Raw genomic sequence first — 22,060 nt, 5'->3', positions numbered from 1 at the left:
ACAGCAATTTGCCCTGCAATTACTGTCTAATACTATTTTTGAGGTAGTTTACAGCTTAGAACAACTGCAAGACACCTGACATTATCAGATGAAGAGTCAGCATTAAACCACTAGCCATCTTCATTGCACCAGTAAAGCTACAGAAATGACACAGGGTAGGCAAGTTTGTTTCATTTCACCATTCACAGACAGACTGCTTAAGCCCTTATGTTTTAATCAACACGTCTCTGAAAGAACTCTCAGCAAGTCAAAAAACACAAAAAGTCCCACTGTGGATACTATTAAGGGTACTGCAAGAAGTTTAAAACAACTGGTGTCCCAAGAGCTCAGAAAAACAGTAAGAAAAGCGCGTCAGAAACATAGGCAGAGCCCCCATCCCCTTTCCCACTTCAGAGCACTGAGGACACTACCTTTCTTCCAACACTGGCTATCATTTAAATAGATTTAACCTTTTCCCAACCCAAGCTCATTCAAAAACCAGTAACTACTCCAAGGGTGAAGAGATTTTTCACTCTGGCAGCTGCAACATCTGGGGCTATGTTTTCACAAAAAATGCCTCTTCATTTTAGTCCCGCTATCACAGCTGTACCAGACTGCTAGGCAAACTGTACATTTGGATAGTCTACGCAGAAATATCAAGCAGCTTTTCAGGTGCCTATGCCTCTCAGCTGGGAAAGGCAGCTACCTTCTGTCCTGCCTACAGTAAAGAAATCTCTACACATGTTCCTCTCACAGGCATTCTGAAGAAACAAGAAGCAAACAAAAAACTGAGGACTGCAGCATAAGAGGACACTAGGGACACTATCTTCTCAGACACACTCCTATAGAAGCCTCACCTTAGGAATTCAAGAAATTCTACATTATTCTAGAAACTGCCAGTTAAAGTCATAAAGATTTATTACAAAGAATATCCTAATGCTTACCTTTTTAACTAATACAGAGCAAATAGAGAAAACGTATATTGCTTGTACAGCGCCAGGCCAACTACTAGCCTGAAGAAGCTGAACCATCCCTTGACATTGGTTTTATACTATGATTTTATTAAACAATAAGTAAAAATTAACATTCACTTGTTTAATAAAAACCTCCCTTTAGTATTGCTAATTAATTAAAACAAATTCATTCAATAAGTGAAACTAACTTCAGTCAAGAACACTTCTGGACTAAGAGAGGTCACAACTATGAGGTATCTTTACTCCAAGCTCCCTCAGTAGCTATAACTGCTGGATCCTCACATTACTCTACAAATTAACAATAAAAATGTGTCTCTTGACCTGCTGTCTCACTTTCTTCTGAGCAATTTTTCAACTCTAAAATTTAAGTCCAATAGCCTGCAGTTAGTCATTTGAAGTCAACACCACTGACTGTAAGCACATTAGAAGCAGATTAAATACAGATAAAAAGCTAAGAAACAAAGACTTGCATCATTTCTTCCCGCTAATAAAACACTCTTGCAGACAGAGAAGATGCAGCTTCTGAGGTTGATGAGGACCTCCCTGTTCTGCATGTACCTACAATACTTCAGGCAGGTATTTAATTAAGTATCCACACTGGATTGAAAGGCCTACCTCATGTTGCAAGAAAATGGTTAACAAAGCATGAAGAGTTTACAAAAAGCACAAACCACAAAGTTTGAAGCGTTTATAAGGTAAGGGACAGTAAGGAAATACTCTATTCCCACCAACATGCATGTGACTTAAAACCACTGACACTTTTAGAATTAGAATAAAGGTGTAATAAGCTTACCTTGAAGCCATTGCTGTATGATTTTGTGTAAGAAATAAACGACTAGGCAAGTTTTCAAGTGTTAAAGAGACTTGGAAACATTTTCTCTAGTAATAAAGACCATGACTTAACTAGCCTCTCCAGCAACTCGGGCTCTCCTCAGTGAGGACAGATTAGCTCTTCAGATCTACCACACAGGACTTCAATAATTTTTTGGTCGGGAAAGAAGACCTGAACTCTGTTCAGGCTAGTCCAACACATTTTTGGTTATCCATCTTATTTTTGATTTACAGAACATGAGCTTCTTTATAGCCGTCTACCTGTAAGCAAACATCAGCACATCCCAAAGCCCACTGAAACACACAGCAGTGCAGGCAGCCCGCACACTCAGCACTTGGATTTGAGTGAATTCCTGCACAGCCGGAGACCCCTTATTCAGCTCAAGGATCTAGGACTAAAAGTTACTGATGCAGTATGAGAATTAAAATGGTTATAAGACTAAGATGTCTTAAAAGTGTTAGAATGTAACAGATCTTAAAATCTTAAGGTATTACAACCAATCATAGCTTCTTTCCATGCCATTACAAATCAGGTGGGTAGATAACCACTGCCACAGAGCATGAAAAAAGCAAAGAGAAACTGCAATATTTTCCAGGTTTACAACAGTGCTTAAGAACTTCAAAGTCTGTGGATTATCTATAAGCAGCTCAGTATTTTTAAAAAGCAGCATTCAAATTCTAATACTTTCAGAAGAACCATCATGCACTATTAAAAGAGGTGCTTGGTTACCTTTTGTGGTGTTCATACAGACTCACTTATGGGGCACCGTCAAACCAAGTAAGAGAAGCCCCAAGCAGGACAGAATCAAGGGAAATTCAGTTGCAGAAATACATGCAAGACATCCACGTGATTTAAAGATGTTTCCAAATACCAACTTAAATATTCGTGTGAATCACATCTGAGCTTTCAGGTGAGTTAAGCTCCTCAAGTTTTTTCTTATTTAAAACATTACTTATAAACCAGTTATCAGTTATAAACAATGTACTGCAAAACTTTTAACCGTGAGCAAGGAGCTCCAATGATATCAGAAGACCTTTCTCAGAACCAATTTACTGCACCGCTCCAAGGGCCCAGAGTTCCCCATATTTTCCTTTCTGAATACCAACCTATTCCAGGTCCCTAAACAGACTGGGCACTAAATAAATTCAAATTTGAAAAGATTAATTCCAGTTACACCAGGACATTCAACTGCAGCAAGTACACCATGGGTTTGTACTTACGGATGTTAGGCAGGATGCATTTATCTCAAGCGTGATTAAAATCTCTGCCTAGATTAATCATTACTGTGTCTCTGAAATCAAACTGAAACACTTGCAACTGTTTGCTGAACCAATATTTAACTGTGTGTTTCAAGAGTCTGCTGTGCTGAGTCCCCTGATGTTTGCCTGAAAATGTAGGGCGATCAGTAATGTACCCTTGCAGTCCTGTCCCCAAAGAACAACGCTGGTAAGAAGTGAAGGTTTCAGAAAAAGCCTGCAGCATTCACCAGAAAAATTGCCACATTGTGACCTACTCATTAAGACAGCTTGTAGTCACACAGTAGTGCTGCCTCTCTGAGAGTGGAGGTTAGAAAAAACAGTAATTATCCCAATAATTGGGGAGGCACAAAGTTTTGCCAAGGTTATCTAATGAACTTAAAGCCTTTTCAGACTCACCACACTATTACAGGTTGTGCATTGTAACGTGCCAGCTGCACAGACCAGTCTAGAAGCAAATGAAGAACTAGCAAAGCAAACTACCTGCACGTTAAAATGATGCTATTTCTGGTAAAACTTGACCTGTAAAATACAGAACGGAATAGCTGCACTACTTTGAAGTCCCAAACACTGGTAATAGGAAAACAAGTGCTCAATGGCATGCTAAGTGAAGACAGCTGAGAAAGAATCTAAAATGCTGCAGAACAGATCCTCAAGGTGGAATTCTGCTAAACTCTGTTACTTGAGGAACCAGCATTAATCAATACACTAATGTTTTGGGATCTCTTAGTCCTTTTTTAGAAACACTACTTTATGAAACCATTCCTATGTTTACTTCTATTTTATGAAGACAAGTGAGGAAACTATTATACCAACATAAATGTATCACCATTTTATCAGATGAAGCTGCTTTACTCTAGAAAGGGGCAAAGTTCAGGTTTTATGGGTTCTAATGTACCCAAGCCTACAGCTACTTTAGGCTTTTCAGTTGGCAGTGTAGAAAAGTACAAGACCCTGTAAAGTTACAAACTGGACACGTTAAACAGCAGCTAAAAAAAGCAAAGCTCAGTCATTAGACCTGGCCAGAGAACACCCAGCATTTGAAGTGGACATTTAATGCAATTTAATGCAATGTGCACAGTAGCATTAAGTCAAAAAAAAGAAAAAAGGAAAAGAAAAAGAGCACCTGGATAGAAGTATCAAAAAACCCCCACTCATATAATGAATGACAGAACTGGATTAAGTCTTACAACATTTAAAGTTTCTCCTTTACAAATCTCCATCTTCCATTATCTAGGAATTGATTTAAACTGGACACCACACAAACTTTTCTTGCACCAGCAACCTTTACAGTGACAGAAAGCAAAGTAGTCAGATAAAGTTTGAACTTCTGCTTCCTTACAAATTACTAGAAAATTTGGCATCTTGACAGAATGGGACAGAGCTGTTGATATAAAAATCACAATTCAACAGCCATATACAAACTTCCAAGAATATAGTCTAGTTATTTGCAGCAAGGAAGATGTTTAATTTTGTATTCCATAAGCAACCATTTTCAGATGACAAATACAGGGCTATTAAGGGAGGAAATTACAGTAGTGCTGAAAGAGCTGTGCTGCAACTAGTTAACCACTAATTACATTATATTATCACATGTTATTGTAATATCCAATTACTGAATTAAATCTTAACCCCCCAAAAAAAGAATTAATGCAGTGCAGGAAATAAAACATTTACGCTTAATTCTCAAGTCTAATGAATTTGTAGGACAAAATCAAGCGTCTCAGTCATGGCCTTACTGCTGCAGAAAGACGAACTGCGTAGGCTCCACAGGGATCCCAGTATTTAAATCAGAACTATCAGGAACAATAAATATAATAGCCTTATATCAATCATCTTTCTTTTGGAAACTGCTCATATAATCATGACAAAGAAAAAATGCTCATACAGAAAAGAGAACCAGTTTAAAGCTATCCTAAGAGAATTTTTATAGTTGGTTTTGAAAATTAGCCATTTTGTTGTATCAGCCAGGAAAACACTTTGCTTGAATTCAACTAGAGTCAAGAGGACAACTTATTTTTACTCTGAAGATGGAGAACTGCAGTCTCAGAAGGCTGGGGAAAGCAAACCAAGTCCAAAACCTACTGTGTATAAACAGAAATACCATATGAATACACAAAATAAAAACACAATAGTTCCCTTGCCAAGGAGAAGCAAATGACAACTCAGAGCAGCAGTCAGTAACACAACTGTAAGTCATAAGAAAATGCCCTTCAACCAGTTGTACCCCAGCCCCACTTTTTACAAGAGTGGGACTGAATGATTTCACCTGGGCAAGTCCCACTTGCAGAAACCCCAGGTCAGGCATGGCTGCCCATCCCCAAAGCAGCTGTTTTGCTTGGACTCCCAAGGGACCTCCCTCAAGCTGCACTGCCGACCTTCCTGCCACCTCCTCCTCCTTCCAGCCACCTATTTTGCACGTTGGAAACCCCTCCTGTACAGTGGTTTCCTTTAAGGGGCAGGGCCTGGGGGAAGAGCTGCTCTAAAATACAGGAGAAATTTAAGAGTTTTTACCAACCAAAAAAAAAAAATTCGTCACACACACAGGGTCACCGGTTTGACTCCACCCAACACACTTACTATGAGCACCCACCCTGTTATTAGCAGTGCCCAGGATGGCCCACGTGCTCTTCATACCACACCACATCCTGAATGTCCCCTTGCAACTACACAACAGCTGGACCAGCCCGCGTAAAGGCAGCTCCCTACAGGAAGAGCTGTCCCTTGTGCCCTTCTCCTCTTACTGTGGGTCTCACAGAGGACTATCTGCCCAAGTTAAATGATTCTGGTCTTAATTGCATTTTTTAATTTTATTTTTAACAGCAGTTTCTTACCCATATGAAGCTCAAAGGGAAAGACTGCTTTGGAAAACAAAGATAAGGCTCAGAGCCTAAATTAAATTTTCCAGTACAGCAATATGCATATATTTTTTCTCTTCAGTAGCACTTAAATTTTGCATATTGGACTACAAGACTGCTTTGGTTTTGAACGTTGTGTTACTTGAGAAGCTCCTTTCCAACTATAAATCACTGAGAATGCAGGAATAAAACTGAAGAAAGTAAAAGCACAAGCTCTGATTTGTGCCCCCTCAGAGAAGTTTAAAGTGAATTTGAATGACCTTGTAATTGTGAAACAACCTTTGAAATAGAAGCAGTTTAGCTTTAAATGCTGAACACTGTGATAATTATTTACTTTAAATAATTCCAGATATCTAAATGTTGATCTGTCTTACTGCAGTGCTGGTTGAAACAAATCACTCCCACTACTGTATAGTCTCTATTATCTGCTTTTGTAATGTTTTGCAAGACTGCTTCCCACACCAATGTTGCAATTGCTTGTAAGTTTAATACAGGAGGGAACCCGTATATTTAAAAAGGCAAAGTTCTCATATCATTTTCCCTCTGTAAACTCTGAAATTTGCCAGATGTTCTAATCAAATAAGGAGGTTTTTACAGATAGAAGAATGTGTGGATATTCAGTATTTCAGGAGCTTTCTCAAGACCTGAAAAATCAGCAGTTCTAAAAAGAGGAAGACAATTCACAGAAAAAGAAACTTGAAAGAATAGAGTAAAATAAACTTTTTTACAAAGCCATTGTTAACCGTAAAGACTTCTTGCTGAAATAATACCAATATATGGAGAAATTCTACCAGAGTGAAAATCTGAATCACTGAATCTATAAACCAGATGAAGCTTATGACATCTGGTACCAGAACTCTTTCTCTTTAGCTACTGTAATCATGTTTTTAAATGACGACCTCTGGTAATGAGTCTCTGATGACTCAAGCCTAGGTGCTCAAAATAACTTTGAAAAACTGAGTCAGAGGAATCATTTACCCAAGCATAACGTCATATAGAATCTCACCAGCTCTCCAGCTTCGCAGCATAGAAAGAAGCAGCCTTGCACTAGCAATTGCTGCAATGTAGTGTAACCCCGTTATCACTGAACTTTTAAAAGCTCATAAGGTCAGACAGAAAACCAAAGAACAGAAAGCCTGTGTCTTAATAAGACTGTATTAGTTCTTGTGTTCATCCTAACATCTCACTCCATCAAGAGGTCAGGAATCTGTGGTAAATTTGCATTACCAAACATTTTCACCTTCTCTAGTCATCTTGTTGCCTCTTAAAAAAACAAATCACCAAACCAAAACAATCCAAAAAGTCCCAGGAAATATTTTCACATCTACTTAACTCTAGCTTAAAAAAACCAAACCACTTTTCATATGATTAAGATCATAAAAATCAAAATTATTACTTCACCTAATTAGTTTTGTTCCATCATACCCTACATAGGCAAATCAACCATGATCTCATTCTTTGTATTATATCTTGCTTTGCTGAATTTAAATAGTGGAACACGCTGAATGGATTATGAAGTTATCTGCATAGCAGAGGTTCATCCCAACTCACAGATATATTAAGATTAAGAGAATATTCAGTTAATAAATATGTGATTACCTAGAAAAGCCTACTTTCAAAGTTATGACAGTACAGAAGGCAGACCTGCAGAACGCAAAGTTTGGGTATTTTGGAGGGTTTAGCACAGAGGGCTGCTTCACTTCCCAGCTGCAAATCAGAACAAAGAATTGTTTCTGCCCAATTCATAATGCAAACATACAAACAGCTTTGTGATGGTACACAGGAAAATGTGAGACTTCTCAGGGGGAGCCTTACACTAGTAAGAGCAACACAGAATCAAAAAGTAAGATGAAAGGAAGGATACATACTTAAAAATAATCTTTATTCAAAGTCTAACATGTTATGTTTTCCTGAAATTTTCATGATCTTCCCTCACAACTGCAAGAACCACGCTAAACTCAACTATTCCTGGTTAGTGACATTCACAGGAGATAATCCAACAGGATTAGATGAACAAAAAGCCTTGAACACTATTTCCACATTTTAGAAGTATTGCTAAGCTGTACCTTCTTTTAAGAACAGAATAGTCAATCTAAGCTTTCATCTCAAGGGACTTCATCCCGCAAATAGGGGCCCAGTCTTACAAACAGAACCAGGTAAATGAGTTCTTAAAGTAGACAAACCATTGAACAATCAAGAACATAATGGTGGGATACAGGTGCCCCCCTGAAGTTATGAAGTTTGTTGCTACTGACACTAAGAGGCACCTAACCTCATGAAGCTTATCAATACCTGGCTTGTTAAATACCTAGCTTGTAAAGTAATGTCACCAACCTCAACAATGTTACTCCTATAAATCAGAGTTTATCAGCTCCTAGTTCCAACTTCAACTTTTAAATTAAAACCCTTACTGCACATTAGTGGCACAGGTTTCAGAAGAACTGTCTTGACTATCAGCATACATGTAACCTATCAATTAATCTCAATATCATCACCTCCTTCTGAAACTAGGACTTCACAAACGGCAAAATATCAGCCTTTGCAAGAAAAAGGACTTGCCTACATTTTAAAATAATAAATAACGCTAAAAATAGACCGAGGTAGGGAGCATGTTATTTAGAAGCCAGTATAGCACTTCCTGACATTTCCAGCTATCCCTATTCAATGAAAAGTCAAAAACAAAAGAAAGGGCATGAGTAAAGCTAGGACTTTGCAAAATCTAGTGGGGAAAGAAGAGGAAAGGCCAAAGAAGTCAAGAACAAACAAACAGAAGAATAAGAATCTCCTCTACAATCGCATTTTCTTTGTGATAGAATTTTGAAAATTTTTTAAGCTTTATTCTTTTAGGCTTCGGCACTTTTTACCTTCTTTTGTAATGAACAGATAAAAATAAGGAATTAGTATGCTCAACTCTGTTTCTCAAGAAAGTATGCAAATGAAGTATCTAGCTTAATGCATTTGTTAAACGTGGATATGAAATTGCCTACCTCTGAAGTCAGGTTCAGTCAAATTACTGTAAAACTTTGGAAGTTACCATCTTCTAAACAATTCTTTTTCTGTTTTGATTTGGTTTTTCACTTGCTTCAGTTTTTAGCGCACGTGATACTGAGCAAGCCTTTAAGGAATCACAAAATACACTGCCAAGTTATAGTACAGATCTAGCCAACACAAGAAATGCCACCAGAAGTCTCAGATCCTCTGTTTCCCATTTATATTTCCACTCTTCACCATGGAAGTCTCCCTCTCCTCACTTTGCCACCACACCCAACCTTTTGCATCAGTTCTGAGCAAATTTTCAACTGCTGTACCTCCCTAGAACTGGAGAAAATGGACCCACTGTTTCAGTTCAGTTAATCTTTTGCTATTTCAGCAGCTTACAGTAGCTCAAAGACAGGCCTGACAAGTGTTGGGAGTCAATTCCTGGGACATACAGACAGCACCAGATGAGGAGCAAGGAAGGAGAAGGAGCAATGGTGACTGCTAGCTCAGCTCACAGCATCAGATACAGCCTCCACAGCCTTCAGAGTACTTGGGGCCTACAGCCACCCCTAACCCTTTCAACAAAAGACTCCCTACCAAGTTGCCAGTTAACGAATATACTAGGAAAGAATAGGTAATGGCCTTTGCATGAAAATAGTAGTCCTTTCCCCTAAAAGCTTTTATTATTTCAGTAAGAAACTCAGTGAGTTTGAATGGTATTGGGAAGAGCCAGCAGATTACAAGGCTGTAGACCATGTCTTCATACTGGGAAACTCTAGGAACTTAGTTGTTGTGGTTTATCAAAGTAGGAGGCAAGAAAACTGGCCAGAGTTTATAAAGAAGCTGTGGAAGAAATCCCTATTTCCCTCCACCCCCCAGGAAACTTAACACTTTGATACAAGCATTTGTAAATCTTGTAGACAAAAGGATAAAGCTAGAAACAGAAGCTGGTCTTCGTAATAAAGAAGTATCAACAGTAAGAGAGATGATGGGTTTTTTTAAAAAAAAAAAAAAAAAAAAAAAGACAGACAGACTGGATTTTCCATCACCAAAAGTATTCTAATCAAGAAGGAATTTTCCTCCAGCCCTCCTTGGAAAGTATATTCTACTATAAACAGGAATTAATTCAGGAAGTGCTAATAGCCCGTACAGCACAGGCCAGGCCTGACTGTCAGTCACCCCCACCATTAAAGTTTGAGAAATTCACACTCCAGATGACCAATTAAAGACTAGTTGTGTTAACACTTTCACATACAATACACTTTGCCTATTTCTTTTAAAAATGGGCTATTTTGGAAGGAGAGCAATCAGAAGGTGAGAAGTTTGTTCAAAACAAAATTTACTTTCCAAGTGAAATGGTGACCGGTTAGTTGGCCAACTGTTTCTTGAGCCAGTTAATCCCTGACACTTAAAAAACCATATCCTTTACTATAGCTGACATTTGCACAAGTTTAACAAATTAATATCCAAAGGAGGGCAATTTGCAGAGAGGGACCTATCTCCTTGGTGAAGTTCACCGAAAATAAAGCAAACTTCTCTTCAGTACTGCTTTCAGTTACCAGCATATCAAAATAACAACAATAAAATACCAAGTCTTTTCTGACTATCACTTCCAATTTTAACCTTCAATTTAAAGTAAATTACCATAACTTGCAATGCGTAGAATGAAAAAACTTGCACCACATGATTTCAAGCCAGTCATGGTTAGGAACTTAGAAATTATACACCCTTCACTCTGAGGCCATAATGACTCCAAAAGATTATTTCAAGAAAAGCAAAGTGAAAGTTTTCAAATGTATGAATAACATGGCTTCAAGTGTTTGGCATAGAACGCAGAATCCCAAGAGGATATTGCACCTCAAAGTGAGGAGAGAAACAGTCAATTGTTTCAGTACAGTATCTGCTTAGCATACTGTATATTATGCAATACATGAGTACACAGAAGTAATTTTCTTTTTCTTGCTACCTACAATAGTTAGGTTGATTACATATTATTCACACACACACATCCCACAAGTCAGTGAAAACCACTAATATTAAAACTGAGTCCATCAATAACACTCTAAATCCTCAGTAGAACATAAATCTTGCTATATTAATGCTTCTTAAACTGCCTAAGCTATCTGAAGCCTAAAACCAATTTCACTATGCTTCTGAACAAGTTTACTAAAACATGAGTAACCACCAACTTACATGGTTACAGAGGCGGCTACTTATACATTAAATTTGACGCATTCAAGGCATAGAATTTCTCTGGTACTGAGAAGCGCAACACAAACAGTGTTCTGTGTGAGAACTGCCCCAGTAAAAGGAAGTTTTCAAACTGCTAGCCAAGCTGATGGAATCAGGTGACTCAAAGTATTACTTCAACTACCAAAAAAGCCTTCTGCGATTATTTAGACAACTTACAGATAACATTTACTGGTGGATCTTAACTTACACCTACACAAGCAGAGATGCTTTCATCAACGAATATAGTAAACAAATATTGTTAATTTAGAAAGAGAGCAGTTTCAGATAGGATGGGCTAATTTTCACTGTACCATTAATAGCAGATACTGTTGAAGAACTGAACAAAATAATTTCACTTCCTGCTTTTTCTTTTAAAAAAAAAAAAAAAATCAGACCCTACTATTAACAGGTCGCACACGACAGACTCTGGGCTCCCTCAAGAGTCGCGGCACACCGACCCCCTGGTCAAGGGGGGCTGCATCGGCTGCCCTGACGCGACGGCGCGGCTGGGGGGGGGGGGGGGGGGGGCAGGCGGGACACCCCGTTCCTAGCGCCGCGGCGCAGCCGGGACACCCCGTCCCGGGGCCGGGAGGCAGGGCCCGCCAGCGGCCGAGGCCTTTCCCCGCCGCCGCGGTCCGCCGGCCAGCGCCGACTCGCAGGGCACGGTGGAAGCGGGGCAGGGGCGCCCGGGCTGCAGGAGGTGCAGCCCTCGGCCTCCTGACGGCTCTTCGGCCCTACGGTCGCTCCGGGCAAGCCGGGGGGCGGCTGGGCGAGAAGCGGAGACGGCGGGGCAGAAATCAAGCAGAAAACAACTTTCCTCCGCCCCGGAGCTGGCGCTGCCCTGCCGAGCCCTCCGCGCCGCTCCGAGGGGCCGGGAAGCGGCGGCGAGGCCCGAGCGCAGCGCGGCGGGAACGGGCGGCCCCCTCCTCCCCTCCCTCCTTCCCTCCCACCCGCGGCCGGCGGCGAGGGGCAGGCCCCGGGGAGGGGACTGGCTCCCCCGACCCCCGAAACGCAGCCCATCCCCCGCGGGGGCCTCCCTCCCTCCCGCCGCCGAGAGGGGCTGCTGCCCGCCGAACCCCTCCGCAGGGCCTGCTCGCCGGCGGGGGGCTCGGCGCAGGGGGCGTCCCAGAGCCGCTTCAGGACCCCCCGGGCCGCGCCGGGGTCTGCTCACCTTGGTGGCCATGGCGCTGCCGGTGCGGGCTGAGTTGCCGGTCTCCCCTCCCCGCCGCGGGCCGCGGCTGCTCGGTCGGTGTGTCCGGCCCGCCCGCCGCCGCCGCCGCCACTGGGCCGCGCAGGCGGCTCCTCCTCAGCGTCCCCCAGTCGCCGCTGCCGCCGCCGCCTGGGGGCCGTTGGGGGGCTCAGCAGCAAGCCCCGACGCTGGGCAGGCGGGGGACTGATGTAGCCGCACGGCGCTGCCCCCTCCCCACACCCCCTGCACGCCCCCGCCCCGGCCGCCCCTTCCCACGGCACGGCACGGCACGGCACGGCACACCCGGAGGCTGTGGCGGGGCTGTTTGTCCCCAGCCTCTCTGTCAGGGCCGGAGGGAGGGACCCACGGCGCGGCGGGGAGCCCCGGGGGAGCCGCCCCGGTCGGTCCCCGGGGTGCGGGCGGGGGCGGACGTGCCCCCGCGGCCGCCGGGTTGGGACCGGCACCCCCCAACCCCGGTGCCTTCAGCGGCTTCGCTTTGTCGTCAGCGTTTGCCTTCAATTTCCCGCTCGCGTGGGGGAGAGGGCCCGCAGAAAGGCATTATCCGTCCCTCGGTTGCGTTTGAACAGAAATTTTGAAGCCACTGTGTAGCAAGGAAAACAATTTTTCTTTGGCCAGGCTCCCTTGGCAGCTGTTAGTGGGATGTGCGTGGTCCCTGACCTGTTTCAGCCGGGCCTTAGAGTATGGCAGCTCTCAATGGTGGAAAATAACACCAGGGAGCTGGTCAGGGTCAGTAGCGGTCCTGTCGGGCTCTCTACAACCATCTGATGAAAACTAAATGTGACCCTGCTCAACTTCCAGCCTTCAGGAGAGACATGATGAGAGGGTGAAACAAAGGGGATGGGAAAATCCAGTGGCGGTGATCGTGCAAGGTACCGCACCACCCGAAAAGTGGACCTGCTCGTCTGTGTATGTGTAGTGGTTGGCCTGGAATCGGGAGATGTTTCCTTTCTGCAAAAGGAAATACGTGGTGTAACTGTCAGGACGGCCAAGGAGAGTCCTAAAAGGCAGGTAGGCTGTTGGGAAGCTGCGTAGCTCTTTACATCTGCATTTCCTTGTCCATAGAAATGACAAGCTTCTCTTCTGCTATTGCTGTAGTTTCCCAGTGAGACAGCTTTATTAAATGAGAAAAATATGTTCACAGTTCTTTTAGCTGGAAAAAATTTTACAAGTAGGACCAATGAAATAGTTTCTATGGAGAGTGAGGATGAGGAATTAAGAGGGAGCTGTTCAGTCACCACCGCTTTTCAAGTGATTGAACTGATTAACTTGAGAAGTTTTCAAACTCCTTGACTGCAGTTTTTAACTTTTTCAGTGAAACCTTTTTGCGTGGCCCACAAATGACCATTTACGCTATCACCTTCAAGTTGTGCTAATGATCAATTTGGCCGTGTGGTCCCTTCCAGGCTGGTATTTCATCCACTGTAGTAGCAAAACTCTCTGAAGCTGGCTTTGTCTCTGTCCTAAGGGATGCTACTCTCCCACCTTCCTGCTAATGATCCTTCCAACATCGTATGTTTTGATCTGGTCATCTGATGAGCATCTTAGAAAAAGGATAGAGGTGTGACATCAAGAGACCCAGCACTGTCTTGTTTAGTGATCCCCAACTGACAGGTACATGAAGCGTCCTCTGTCCCTTTACCAGATGCTATGTTTTGCTATGTGATTTGTAATAAACTTGTGGCTTCTGCACTAGCTCGAGTCTGTGTCATTCTGTACCTGTGGTCAGAACAACTGCCAGAAAAGCTTAGTCTACAGTGTGCTTTGACAGAGCGCTGCCTGCCATCTGGGGAATGAAGAACAAGGTCATGATTTATTCAGCCTCTCTATATGCTTAAAATCTCCAGTTTACAGTTTTCCACTGTGAGGTACTCCTAAAAATAAGTCTTGCTTGACAAGTTTGAGGGATGAAGGAAACAGTAACATTTCTTTCAGGGTGAGAGAATGTTCTGGCAAAATTATGTTTGATGTGATCTTTCCAATACTGTTGGCAATTAATTGCCATTAATTCTTGTGTTAACAAAGACATTCTTACGAATCACTCCGGATTGCAAATAAACTTGTATCTTCTTAGCGGCAAGCTTTATCATTGCTTAACACAAATGGCCAAATACCAACAAATTGCTAATGAAATCACCTAAAATTTCCAAAACTTTCTAAATTAATTTTCTGCTACCAAGCTGAGCCCTAGTTAGTTAAGACTAGACGTTTGCTTAGCACTAGACACATAAGAAATTGCAGTGGCTTCAGCAGGGTTGTTTACATACTTAAGCATTTGGTAGGTTGGAAGTCGAGTGCTCTGCATGGAGCTTATCAGCTTTCAAACACAGTTGTCTCATTATTCACTTTGTGCTAAAGCCCCAACGTGTGCTATAATAGTTAAATATCTTCACCTCAGAAAAAACAGTAACAGAAGAAAATCCCTCACCCAGAACATAAGTGACTTTTTTTTGTTGTTTTAATATTCTCTTTACAGATTTCTACTAAGCATGTATTTTTGCAGTTAACTTGTCTGCAGTAGTTCCCAGGAACAACTGCAGCAGAGTTCAGTGAGAAGTGATCTGTTGCAGAGCCTCATCAAATGGAAAGCTCCTGCCAACAGTGCTATGCAAATTCTTTAATTAAATGTGGACTCTGAGAAAGGGCATGGAGAACATTTGCCGAATACTGTTCTCTGCTGGGCAAGGCCTGCCTGTAGCTTTAAGATCATGGAAAGTCAGTGACCTTGTATGTTCTGACTCGGGCAAGCTTTGTGGGGAATGATAAAGAAAAAATGAGGTTATTCAGATAACCTTCAAGCTGAAAACCATCTGGAGAAAGAGCTATGGTTTGCATTCCCAAGCTGCTGTCCGCAGGAGCTCCTTGAGGAGGTGCACCTTGGATTTCTCCCTGCTAGCAGGCTCTGCCCTTACCATTACCTAGGTGATGCGCGGGGATGACTCAGGTGGTCCTGAGGCACTTACCACAGCTGTGGAGGAGTTTTGAGGAACAATTATTACCTTCAGTGGCAACGACTTTGCAAATGGAGCATCCTGTCAAATACATGTATTGCCAAGGTCTTTGCAGGAGGCATACTGAGAGTATATTGTCCTCGATCTTTATTTTTCAAAGATGTGTTATAAAGTAAGAAGTAATGGGTTTTTTTCTTGTTTGAGAGGCTATCAGTGTGGTGTGTCCAATAACATCAGTTCCACACTACATGCTTTTTAGCTCAAAATTTCTAACTACACTAATCGTGAAAGCCTAACAATGACTAGGGCGTAATAACTAAAACATTTCAAACTTTTCTTACTCTTTTTAATGATTATGTTTACCTTAATCACCTGGCACACCTCCTGTTTTAAGAAGGGATGGAGATTTTTCATTTCCAAAGCTTTAAAATAAACTGATTAAGCAATGACTTAGTTTACAATTCAAAAATAGCAGTAGGGTGTTCCTCACCTTCAGAAGTCATATCCGCACAGCTTCACCTGCCTCTCTCTAAGAGGTTCTTTGGGTGTCACTGTGTTTCCTCTCAGCTGACCAACATTTCTATTTCAAAGTTGGGTTAACACCATTTCTTTCCTGTTTCTGAGAAGTTTGCCAGATAGTGATATAGATAAAATGTTGCTTCCTTCTACCTTCCCTCTCTTCCCCTCCCCCAAAATTGGACAGAAAATGCTAGGAGCTGCCACATCCATGAAACCTGATGTTACCCACACAGAGCAACAGGGGAGCAGCTGCTGAATCCTGTTTGTGCATCCCTCTGTACAGCGTGGCATTGTTTGCAAATCCTATCTGAAAAATACATTTAATAAAACATGTCCTGAGGAAAAAATACGATTATTTTCCTGTATTGTATGTTGGGAGTCTTTGGCCAGAAATGCTGTGAACTCTTGAATCATATGGTATTTGCACCAAAGCACGATAGCCTCTCGTTTACCCGGAACTTTACACGGCGGTTTAAAATGGTGTTCAAGAGATTACAGACATACTTTTCAATCTTAGTCTGCACCTGGTGCTGGAAGACCACTATCAAACCAGTAAGGCAGCCAATCCTGAAATATTGTAGGATGTTAGGTCAAGACTTCCCTAGTTCATAAAAGCTGCTTTAGAAAAATGCACCCAAAACTGCACCCAAATTCCTCTGAGTTTTTCAGTCTCCGAATTTGTCTCTGAATAAGCAGTTCTAAGAAAAACTGTTCTTCATTCATTTGCTTTTGACTTCAGGGTTTTGCCTCCTTAGAGCTGGTAATCAAACACCATTATTATCTGACCTGTGGCATACTATGTGGGCCCTTTTCAAGGTAAGTTCTGATTTGACATAGTTACATTTTTAATAAACATGCAAATATAATACAAGTGCGATGCTATGCCGTGCTAAATTTTGTACTCTGAGGGTGTTGGGTTATTTTTTTAACACATCTTTGTGAAGCCAAGAGTTTGAAGTCATGGTGGGCTCCCTGGACTCAATTTTCCCTTTAAAAATCCATTGAAACAGTTGCTGACCATTGAGGAAGTTGAAAAGCTACACAGGAAAAAAAAAAAAAAAGTGTGGGTGTTCTAGAGACAAAATATTGTTGCTATATGCTTCTGGACACTGCCAATTTTTTGAGACCACTTTTTTCTTTTTTTCTTTTTTTTTTTTTCTTTTTTTTTTTTGTGGAGCTGATTGCAAAGGTCATGTTTCGGTGCAAATTTGAGCACACTCAAGGGAGAGGGGGATGTGTGGATGAAACACCTAGTGCAGATCTTTATGGATGAGCACCCTGGCTACAGCAGTTGGGAGGCTGCTTGGTCATGAGGATCTGTTCTTTCTTTAAATAACAGTGTGTGAAACAACTTTTTTCTCCCTTTTCTCCTTTAAGTCTAACAAGTGTTTTGACCAATTCTAGTATTCTTTTTCTGCTTTTACAGCACAACGATCAGTGATAGATGCATGTATTCTTTCTAGCAGCAGAACCTTTGAACCAGATGATACAACAAATCAGCCTTTCTTGTGTAAGGAATAAAACATTTCCTGAAACACCGAACACTGATATCATTCTTACTTTCTGCATTCCCTTCTGACCTGTACACTGATGGACAGTATAATAAATAAACTTATATCTGAGCTAGGATACTTGCACATGCATATTTATCATGCACTTTAGTTGGGTGGCTTTTGGATTTTTTGTTCATAATTCATATTCATTTGGGTTTCAATGCAAGGGCTGCTGAGGTCACTAGGTTTTGAACTCAGCTTTCCTGTAAAATAGTAAAAAAAATATTTTAAAATATATAAATGTTTCCATTTTGCTGTTTGCTAGCTTTAGGAAAAGTGACATACCATTAGCGCTATTGATTCTTACTGCTACTGAGCCTTTCCATCTGGAGTGCTGACTGCCTGTGGCTTATTTCCATTTTTTCTTGAGAAAGGGAGGGCTCTGCCAGCTGCCATGCCCTGGTGTCTCGCGGGGCTGCAGTCTCACCAAGGAAAGCAACAGAGGAGGAGTGTGATCTGCTATGGACTTCAACTAAATGTACAGGTACATCTATGACAAGGTCCTGTCAACGTTAAGAAGCCAAAGATTGCACCCAAATTGCCTGCTGACACACAGCCCACGACTTGTACTAAAGATGTAATTAATTAGTCTTTGCAGTCATGTCTAGATGATGGTCCACTTATTCATCCTCACTGAGTAGCTCATTGAGGAGAAAGGTACAGAAGGCTGCAGGACTAACCTGAGAGATTTGAGCCTTCTTGCTCCGGTCTCCAAGCTTCTATGGAGGGAGCGATGGTACTCTATGAGCCTGCCAGCAAGCACCAAGTTGCACTTTTCCAGATGGCTTAAATAAAGTAGGAGCACATCTATGAGCGCTCGGAATATATTGCATTTACATACAAGTTAACGAACGGCATGGTCAGCATCAAATCTTTGTAAGGCGCACTTTGCTCTGCATTGTGATAGTGATCATGCAAATCTGCAGACCCTGTTGCGGACCTTAAATGCTATTTGTCATGAGTGTACGCTTTTTACTGTAAATAAACTAATTTAGGTGCTCTGCTTTATAAAAATAAGAATCATCATTTTACTGACCTGACCAACATGGATCTTGAATGTGTTGTAGCCCTGGTTTAATGTTTGCTCTCCCATGTTCCAGAACTCAGCATTCACTCACACTCTTTTCCCCATGACAGACAGATGTTTTGGAGTAACGTGAATCTGATTTTTCAAACTGCTTGTATTTTTCCAATTCTAACAGATTTATTACTCCGTTACAATTTCTTCTGTTTTCATCATGGAAATTTGGGGGATTTCAGGGTCTCTATCTATGTTTCCATACACAAGAAATTCAGTCCTGTGGCATTTATATGGTGAGATCACCAAAAGACTAAGCCAGGCCTTAGTATCCTTTACCCCTTAAATCTAGTTTTGAGCTGTTGTTTCCTTTAGAAGTAATTGACAATGAAAGTACTTCATAGAAAGAAGCTGCTGATCAGCATTCATGAGCCCAGGTCTAGCTGACGAGAACGGCTCCAAAGCAAATGCAAATCACTATTAGTTTCCAGGAGCTGCTGTTCATCCGCATTTTCTCGAGTGGGTTAAGGTGTCCTGCAGCTAGGGGAAGAGTTATGAAGCCTCTTTCTAGTGCGCATATATTTCTCCCTCATGTCAACCCATGTTAGACCTCCAGTGCATAAACTCTCTGCTAGACCAGACAAGTCCAAAAGGAGATAAAGAAAAGGGAGAAAGTAAAAGCTTTCATGAATTACATTATACTGTAACTAGATGTAGTCCTTATATATAGTTCTTCCTGTCTCAAGGAAGGAGCTTGGAATGTTGAGGTCCCTTTTTACCCTGCATTTTGTGATTTGTTTCTGCACATTGTAGGCAATAAAGACCATGCTATCCTAGCAAAGAGATAATAATGTATAACAAGAGAAAAAGCAAAGCCTGTGGCTAGATGATGGGCTACAAAAGAGGCTTTGTAGGCTGCATACCTTGCATTGCTGCTGAGGAAATTATGTGACTGTGGGCAGGTCAGAAAATTTCAAGTATCTATGATTTTTTTTGCCTCAGATTAGGTTTTGCAAAAAAGCATTTTTCTTCAGTTGCAGGGCACAGGACCGTTCATTAGCAGGAGTATTCGATATTTGGCAGTTCCAAGATACCTTATAGGAGTAGGTATTCAAAACTTTTTGAAAAATCCACTATTACTAGCAAGACAAATAAGTCTAGTCAAGCATTTAATGTATTACCAGTGCTAAAATAAAAATGACAGCTTAGGGATTTAAGTGCTTCACATCTTTTTGCATGCGAGTATTAAGATGTTCAAAATAGCTGACATTTCTTTTCTTCAAGTTACCAGAAACAACCCTAGAGGTAGCTCTAGCTACCCTGGAAAGGCAGATGTCTGAAAATCTACAAATACTTACTGGAAATCTGACCCTTACAGAGGTTAGAGACAGGGGAGTAAATTCTGCAGCTCCCTTTTCCAGAGTACAAATTTTCTTTTTTTCTTGGTAGGGGGTAAAATTTGAAGCTTGCTTCGATGAGGAGCTCTAAATGCATTCAGTAACTTGAGAGTTCCCCTTTAAATTTACAGAATATTCTTGTCCAAACTGAACTGAAGGGGGACATAGCAGATGCAGCACTCAGTCATGTGCCCTGCTTGTGGTTAGCCACACAAAGCCAATTTTTTCAGATGCTAAGCCCTACTCTTTTTTTTTTTTTTTTTTTTTTTTTTAGGAAAAAAGACTGAACACAGCTGCTCTTGACATCAAAAACAGAAGAAAGAAAAAAAGCACTATGCTATCCAACTAACAGCTGACATTTAGAGTTGAACACAGTGAGTTTACCTAAAAAATGCTGAAGACAATAAAAGGACCTGCTGTACCATGAAGTACCTTTTCTCATTTGCTTGAACCCCCACCTGTGAAAATTCTTTCAGTGTATCACGTCATTCAGTTTGTCTCTGGTAATATGTTCACCCAGAAGGTGTTCTTTATCAGGAGGTTGCTGGCATTTGCCTGTTATTGCTACATCAGTCCAAGGTTTTTACAAGAATAAAATACTGCTGATACAGACAATGATGTTGCAGGAGAGTTAAACTGGAAGGATACCCCTTTAAAGTTGTGATAGCAAATGAGGAAATGTGACTGTAATATGACTTTAAAAAAAACAACCCAAAACAACACAAAACCCCTTAAGCACTGCAGTGAGCCACAAAACCTACTAATATTTCTAATTTTGTTCTGTGAATCTTCTATTTCCTAGCTTCGTTTTCCACCATAAGAATGCAGCATCCACCCTTTTTTTTCCACATGGTTCAAACAGATGTTTTCAAGCACTGTGACTGCAAGCTCTCTACCCGCCTGCTCTCCTTCCAATTCTCAGTTTATCACTTCACTACATTTCTTTATCTGTGTTTTTATCAAGGCATTTTGGGGGCTTCAGATCAAAGGAATTTATTTAGTAATTTAATTCCCAGGTAACATGAGAATTTTCCCCCATAATATTACTTCAGTAGTTGGATTGTTTGCAAATGTGATCATTACTCTGCATGATTTTTCTCCCTGCAAGCATCCTGATTGATTTTTCCACAATGTGAATTTAATTCTGGACATCCTACTAGAAATATTTCTAAGTCCCCTGAACATCTGCACTGTCAGCTGCCTTCGCACTCCTCACAGGTGAGGCCCTCCCAGCCCTCCTGACCACCCTACAGTGCCCTGCTCCTGCTGCAAAGGAGGATGCTGGGGTGTGAGGCGGGGCTGAACTGCACCTTTATGGCTTTCTCATGGTATGGTGACAGTCCCTGGCCATCCTAATTATGATCATGGCCCTCTGTGTGAAGGACTGTACCCACACTGAACATTTTGCCTACCTTTCCCATAGCTGGTGCTTCTGTTGTGCTTCCTAGCTGGCTCTTTCTTAGGCTCACAGGGCAAGTTTGAAGCTTTGATTTTGCATCAGACCTGGAGGTTTCTTTTCCCCTTAATGTTTAATGACAGTTAAATTGAAGAGTTTCCTAGTATTTTTTCAGGCCTACAGTATCTCTGCAGAGAGGCAAGCCCTTGGCACCACAGATCACCCCAAGTCAGTGAGGCATTTGCAACACAGATGGGAATCAGAGCCTTCCTTTGTCCTGGTCCCTGCAGTGGGTTTCTAACCTGCCAAGCTGTTTTCCCCAACACATGGAAACGCACCTTTGATGGCATCCTCCAGGCCACTTCTTCCACTGCTAACCTCTTCACCACTCCGCAGCAGTCCCCAACCAAACCCTGCTGAGCTTTGGCTTTGACCCCAGCTGGCAACAATAAATTTGTGCATTTTTTTCTCAGGCTACAGCTGCTCTGAAGCTTCCTTGCTCAAAAGCTGTTACAACTGCAGACTTCTCCTCAAGGACAGATCATTTATAGACTTAAACTCTTCAGCCTTCCAGTTTGAAGAGCTGGATGCAGAGAAGAACTTCTGCAAAAAAGAAGATTGTTCACCTGGAGTTAAAGGTTGTTCCCTGACCCAGACAAATCCATTCCCATGTATCCTATGCCCAATGTGATAGATGTGTTTCCTTTAAACAAGGAGGACTGCTCCTTTAACTCAGTCATTGAAATACCCTGATCTGATCCAACAGGGATGTCTCCTGTCCATGTATGTGCCTATTCCCTTCGCACCAGCTGACTGCTTGGAAACGTCTCTGCAGCCAAATCTGCAGCGGTTTCCCCTGCAGCAATCACTGCTGGGTTGTCATCCTCAGTCAAATGCCTCTGGCTGTGT

The 22,060-nt window shown here is 41.9% G+C and overlaps 1 protein-coding gene across 1 annotated transcript in view; it reads right to left on the bottom strand.

Annotated features, from left to right (window-relative positions):
* The window catches only part of SNX9 (sorting nexin 9), a 58,775-nt gene extending 53,087 nt beyond the window's left edge, over nt 1-5,688 (bottom strand). The window contains exons 1-2 of the mRNA XM_086460435.1: nt 5,635-5,688; nt 5,311-5,523 (exon numbers count right to left, since the gene is read on the bottom strand). Of these exons, the coding sequence (XP_086316561.1) occupies nt 5,311-5,523; nt 5,635-5,688 (267 nt within the window). The remainder of the gene's footprint in view (nt 1-5,310; nt 5,524-5,634) is intronic.
* Between the last annotated feature and the right edge of the window lie 16,372 nt (nt 5,689-22,060).

The sequence above is a fragment of the Leptosomus discolor genome, chromosome 2 (genome assembly GCF_034619465.1).
Source record: "Leptosomus discolor isolate bLepDis1 chromosome 2, bLepDis1.hap2, whole genome shotgun sequence".
Taxonomy (NCBI): Eukaryota; Metazoa; Chordata; class Aves; order Leptosomiformes; family Leptosomidae; genus Leptosomus; species Leptosomus discolor.
The sequence above is the reverse complement of the archived record's forward strand: the minus strand, read 5'-3'. Positions and strand labels throughout refer to the sequence as shown.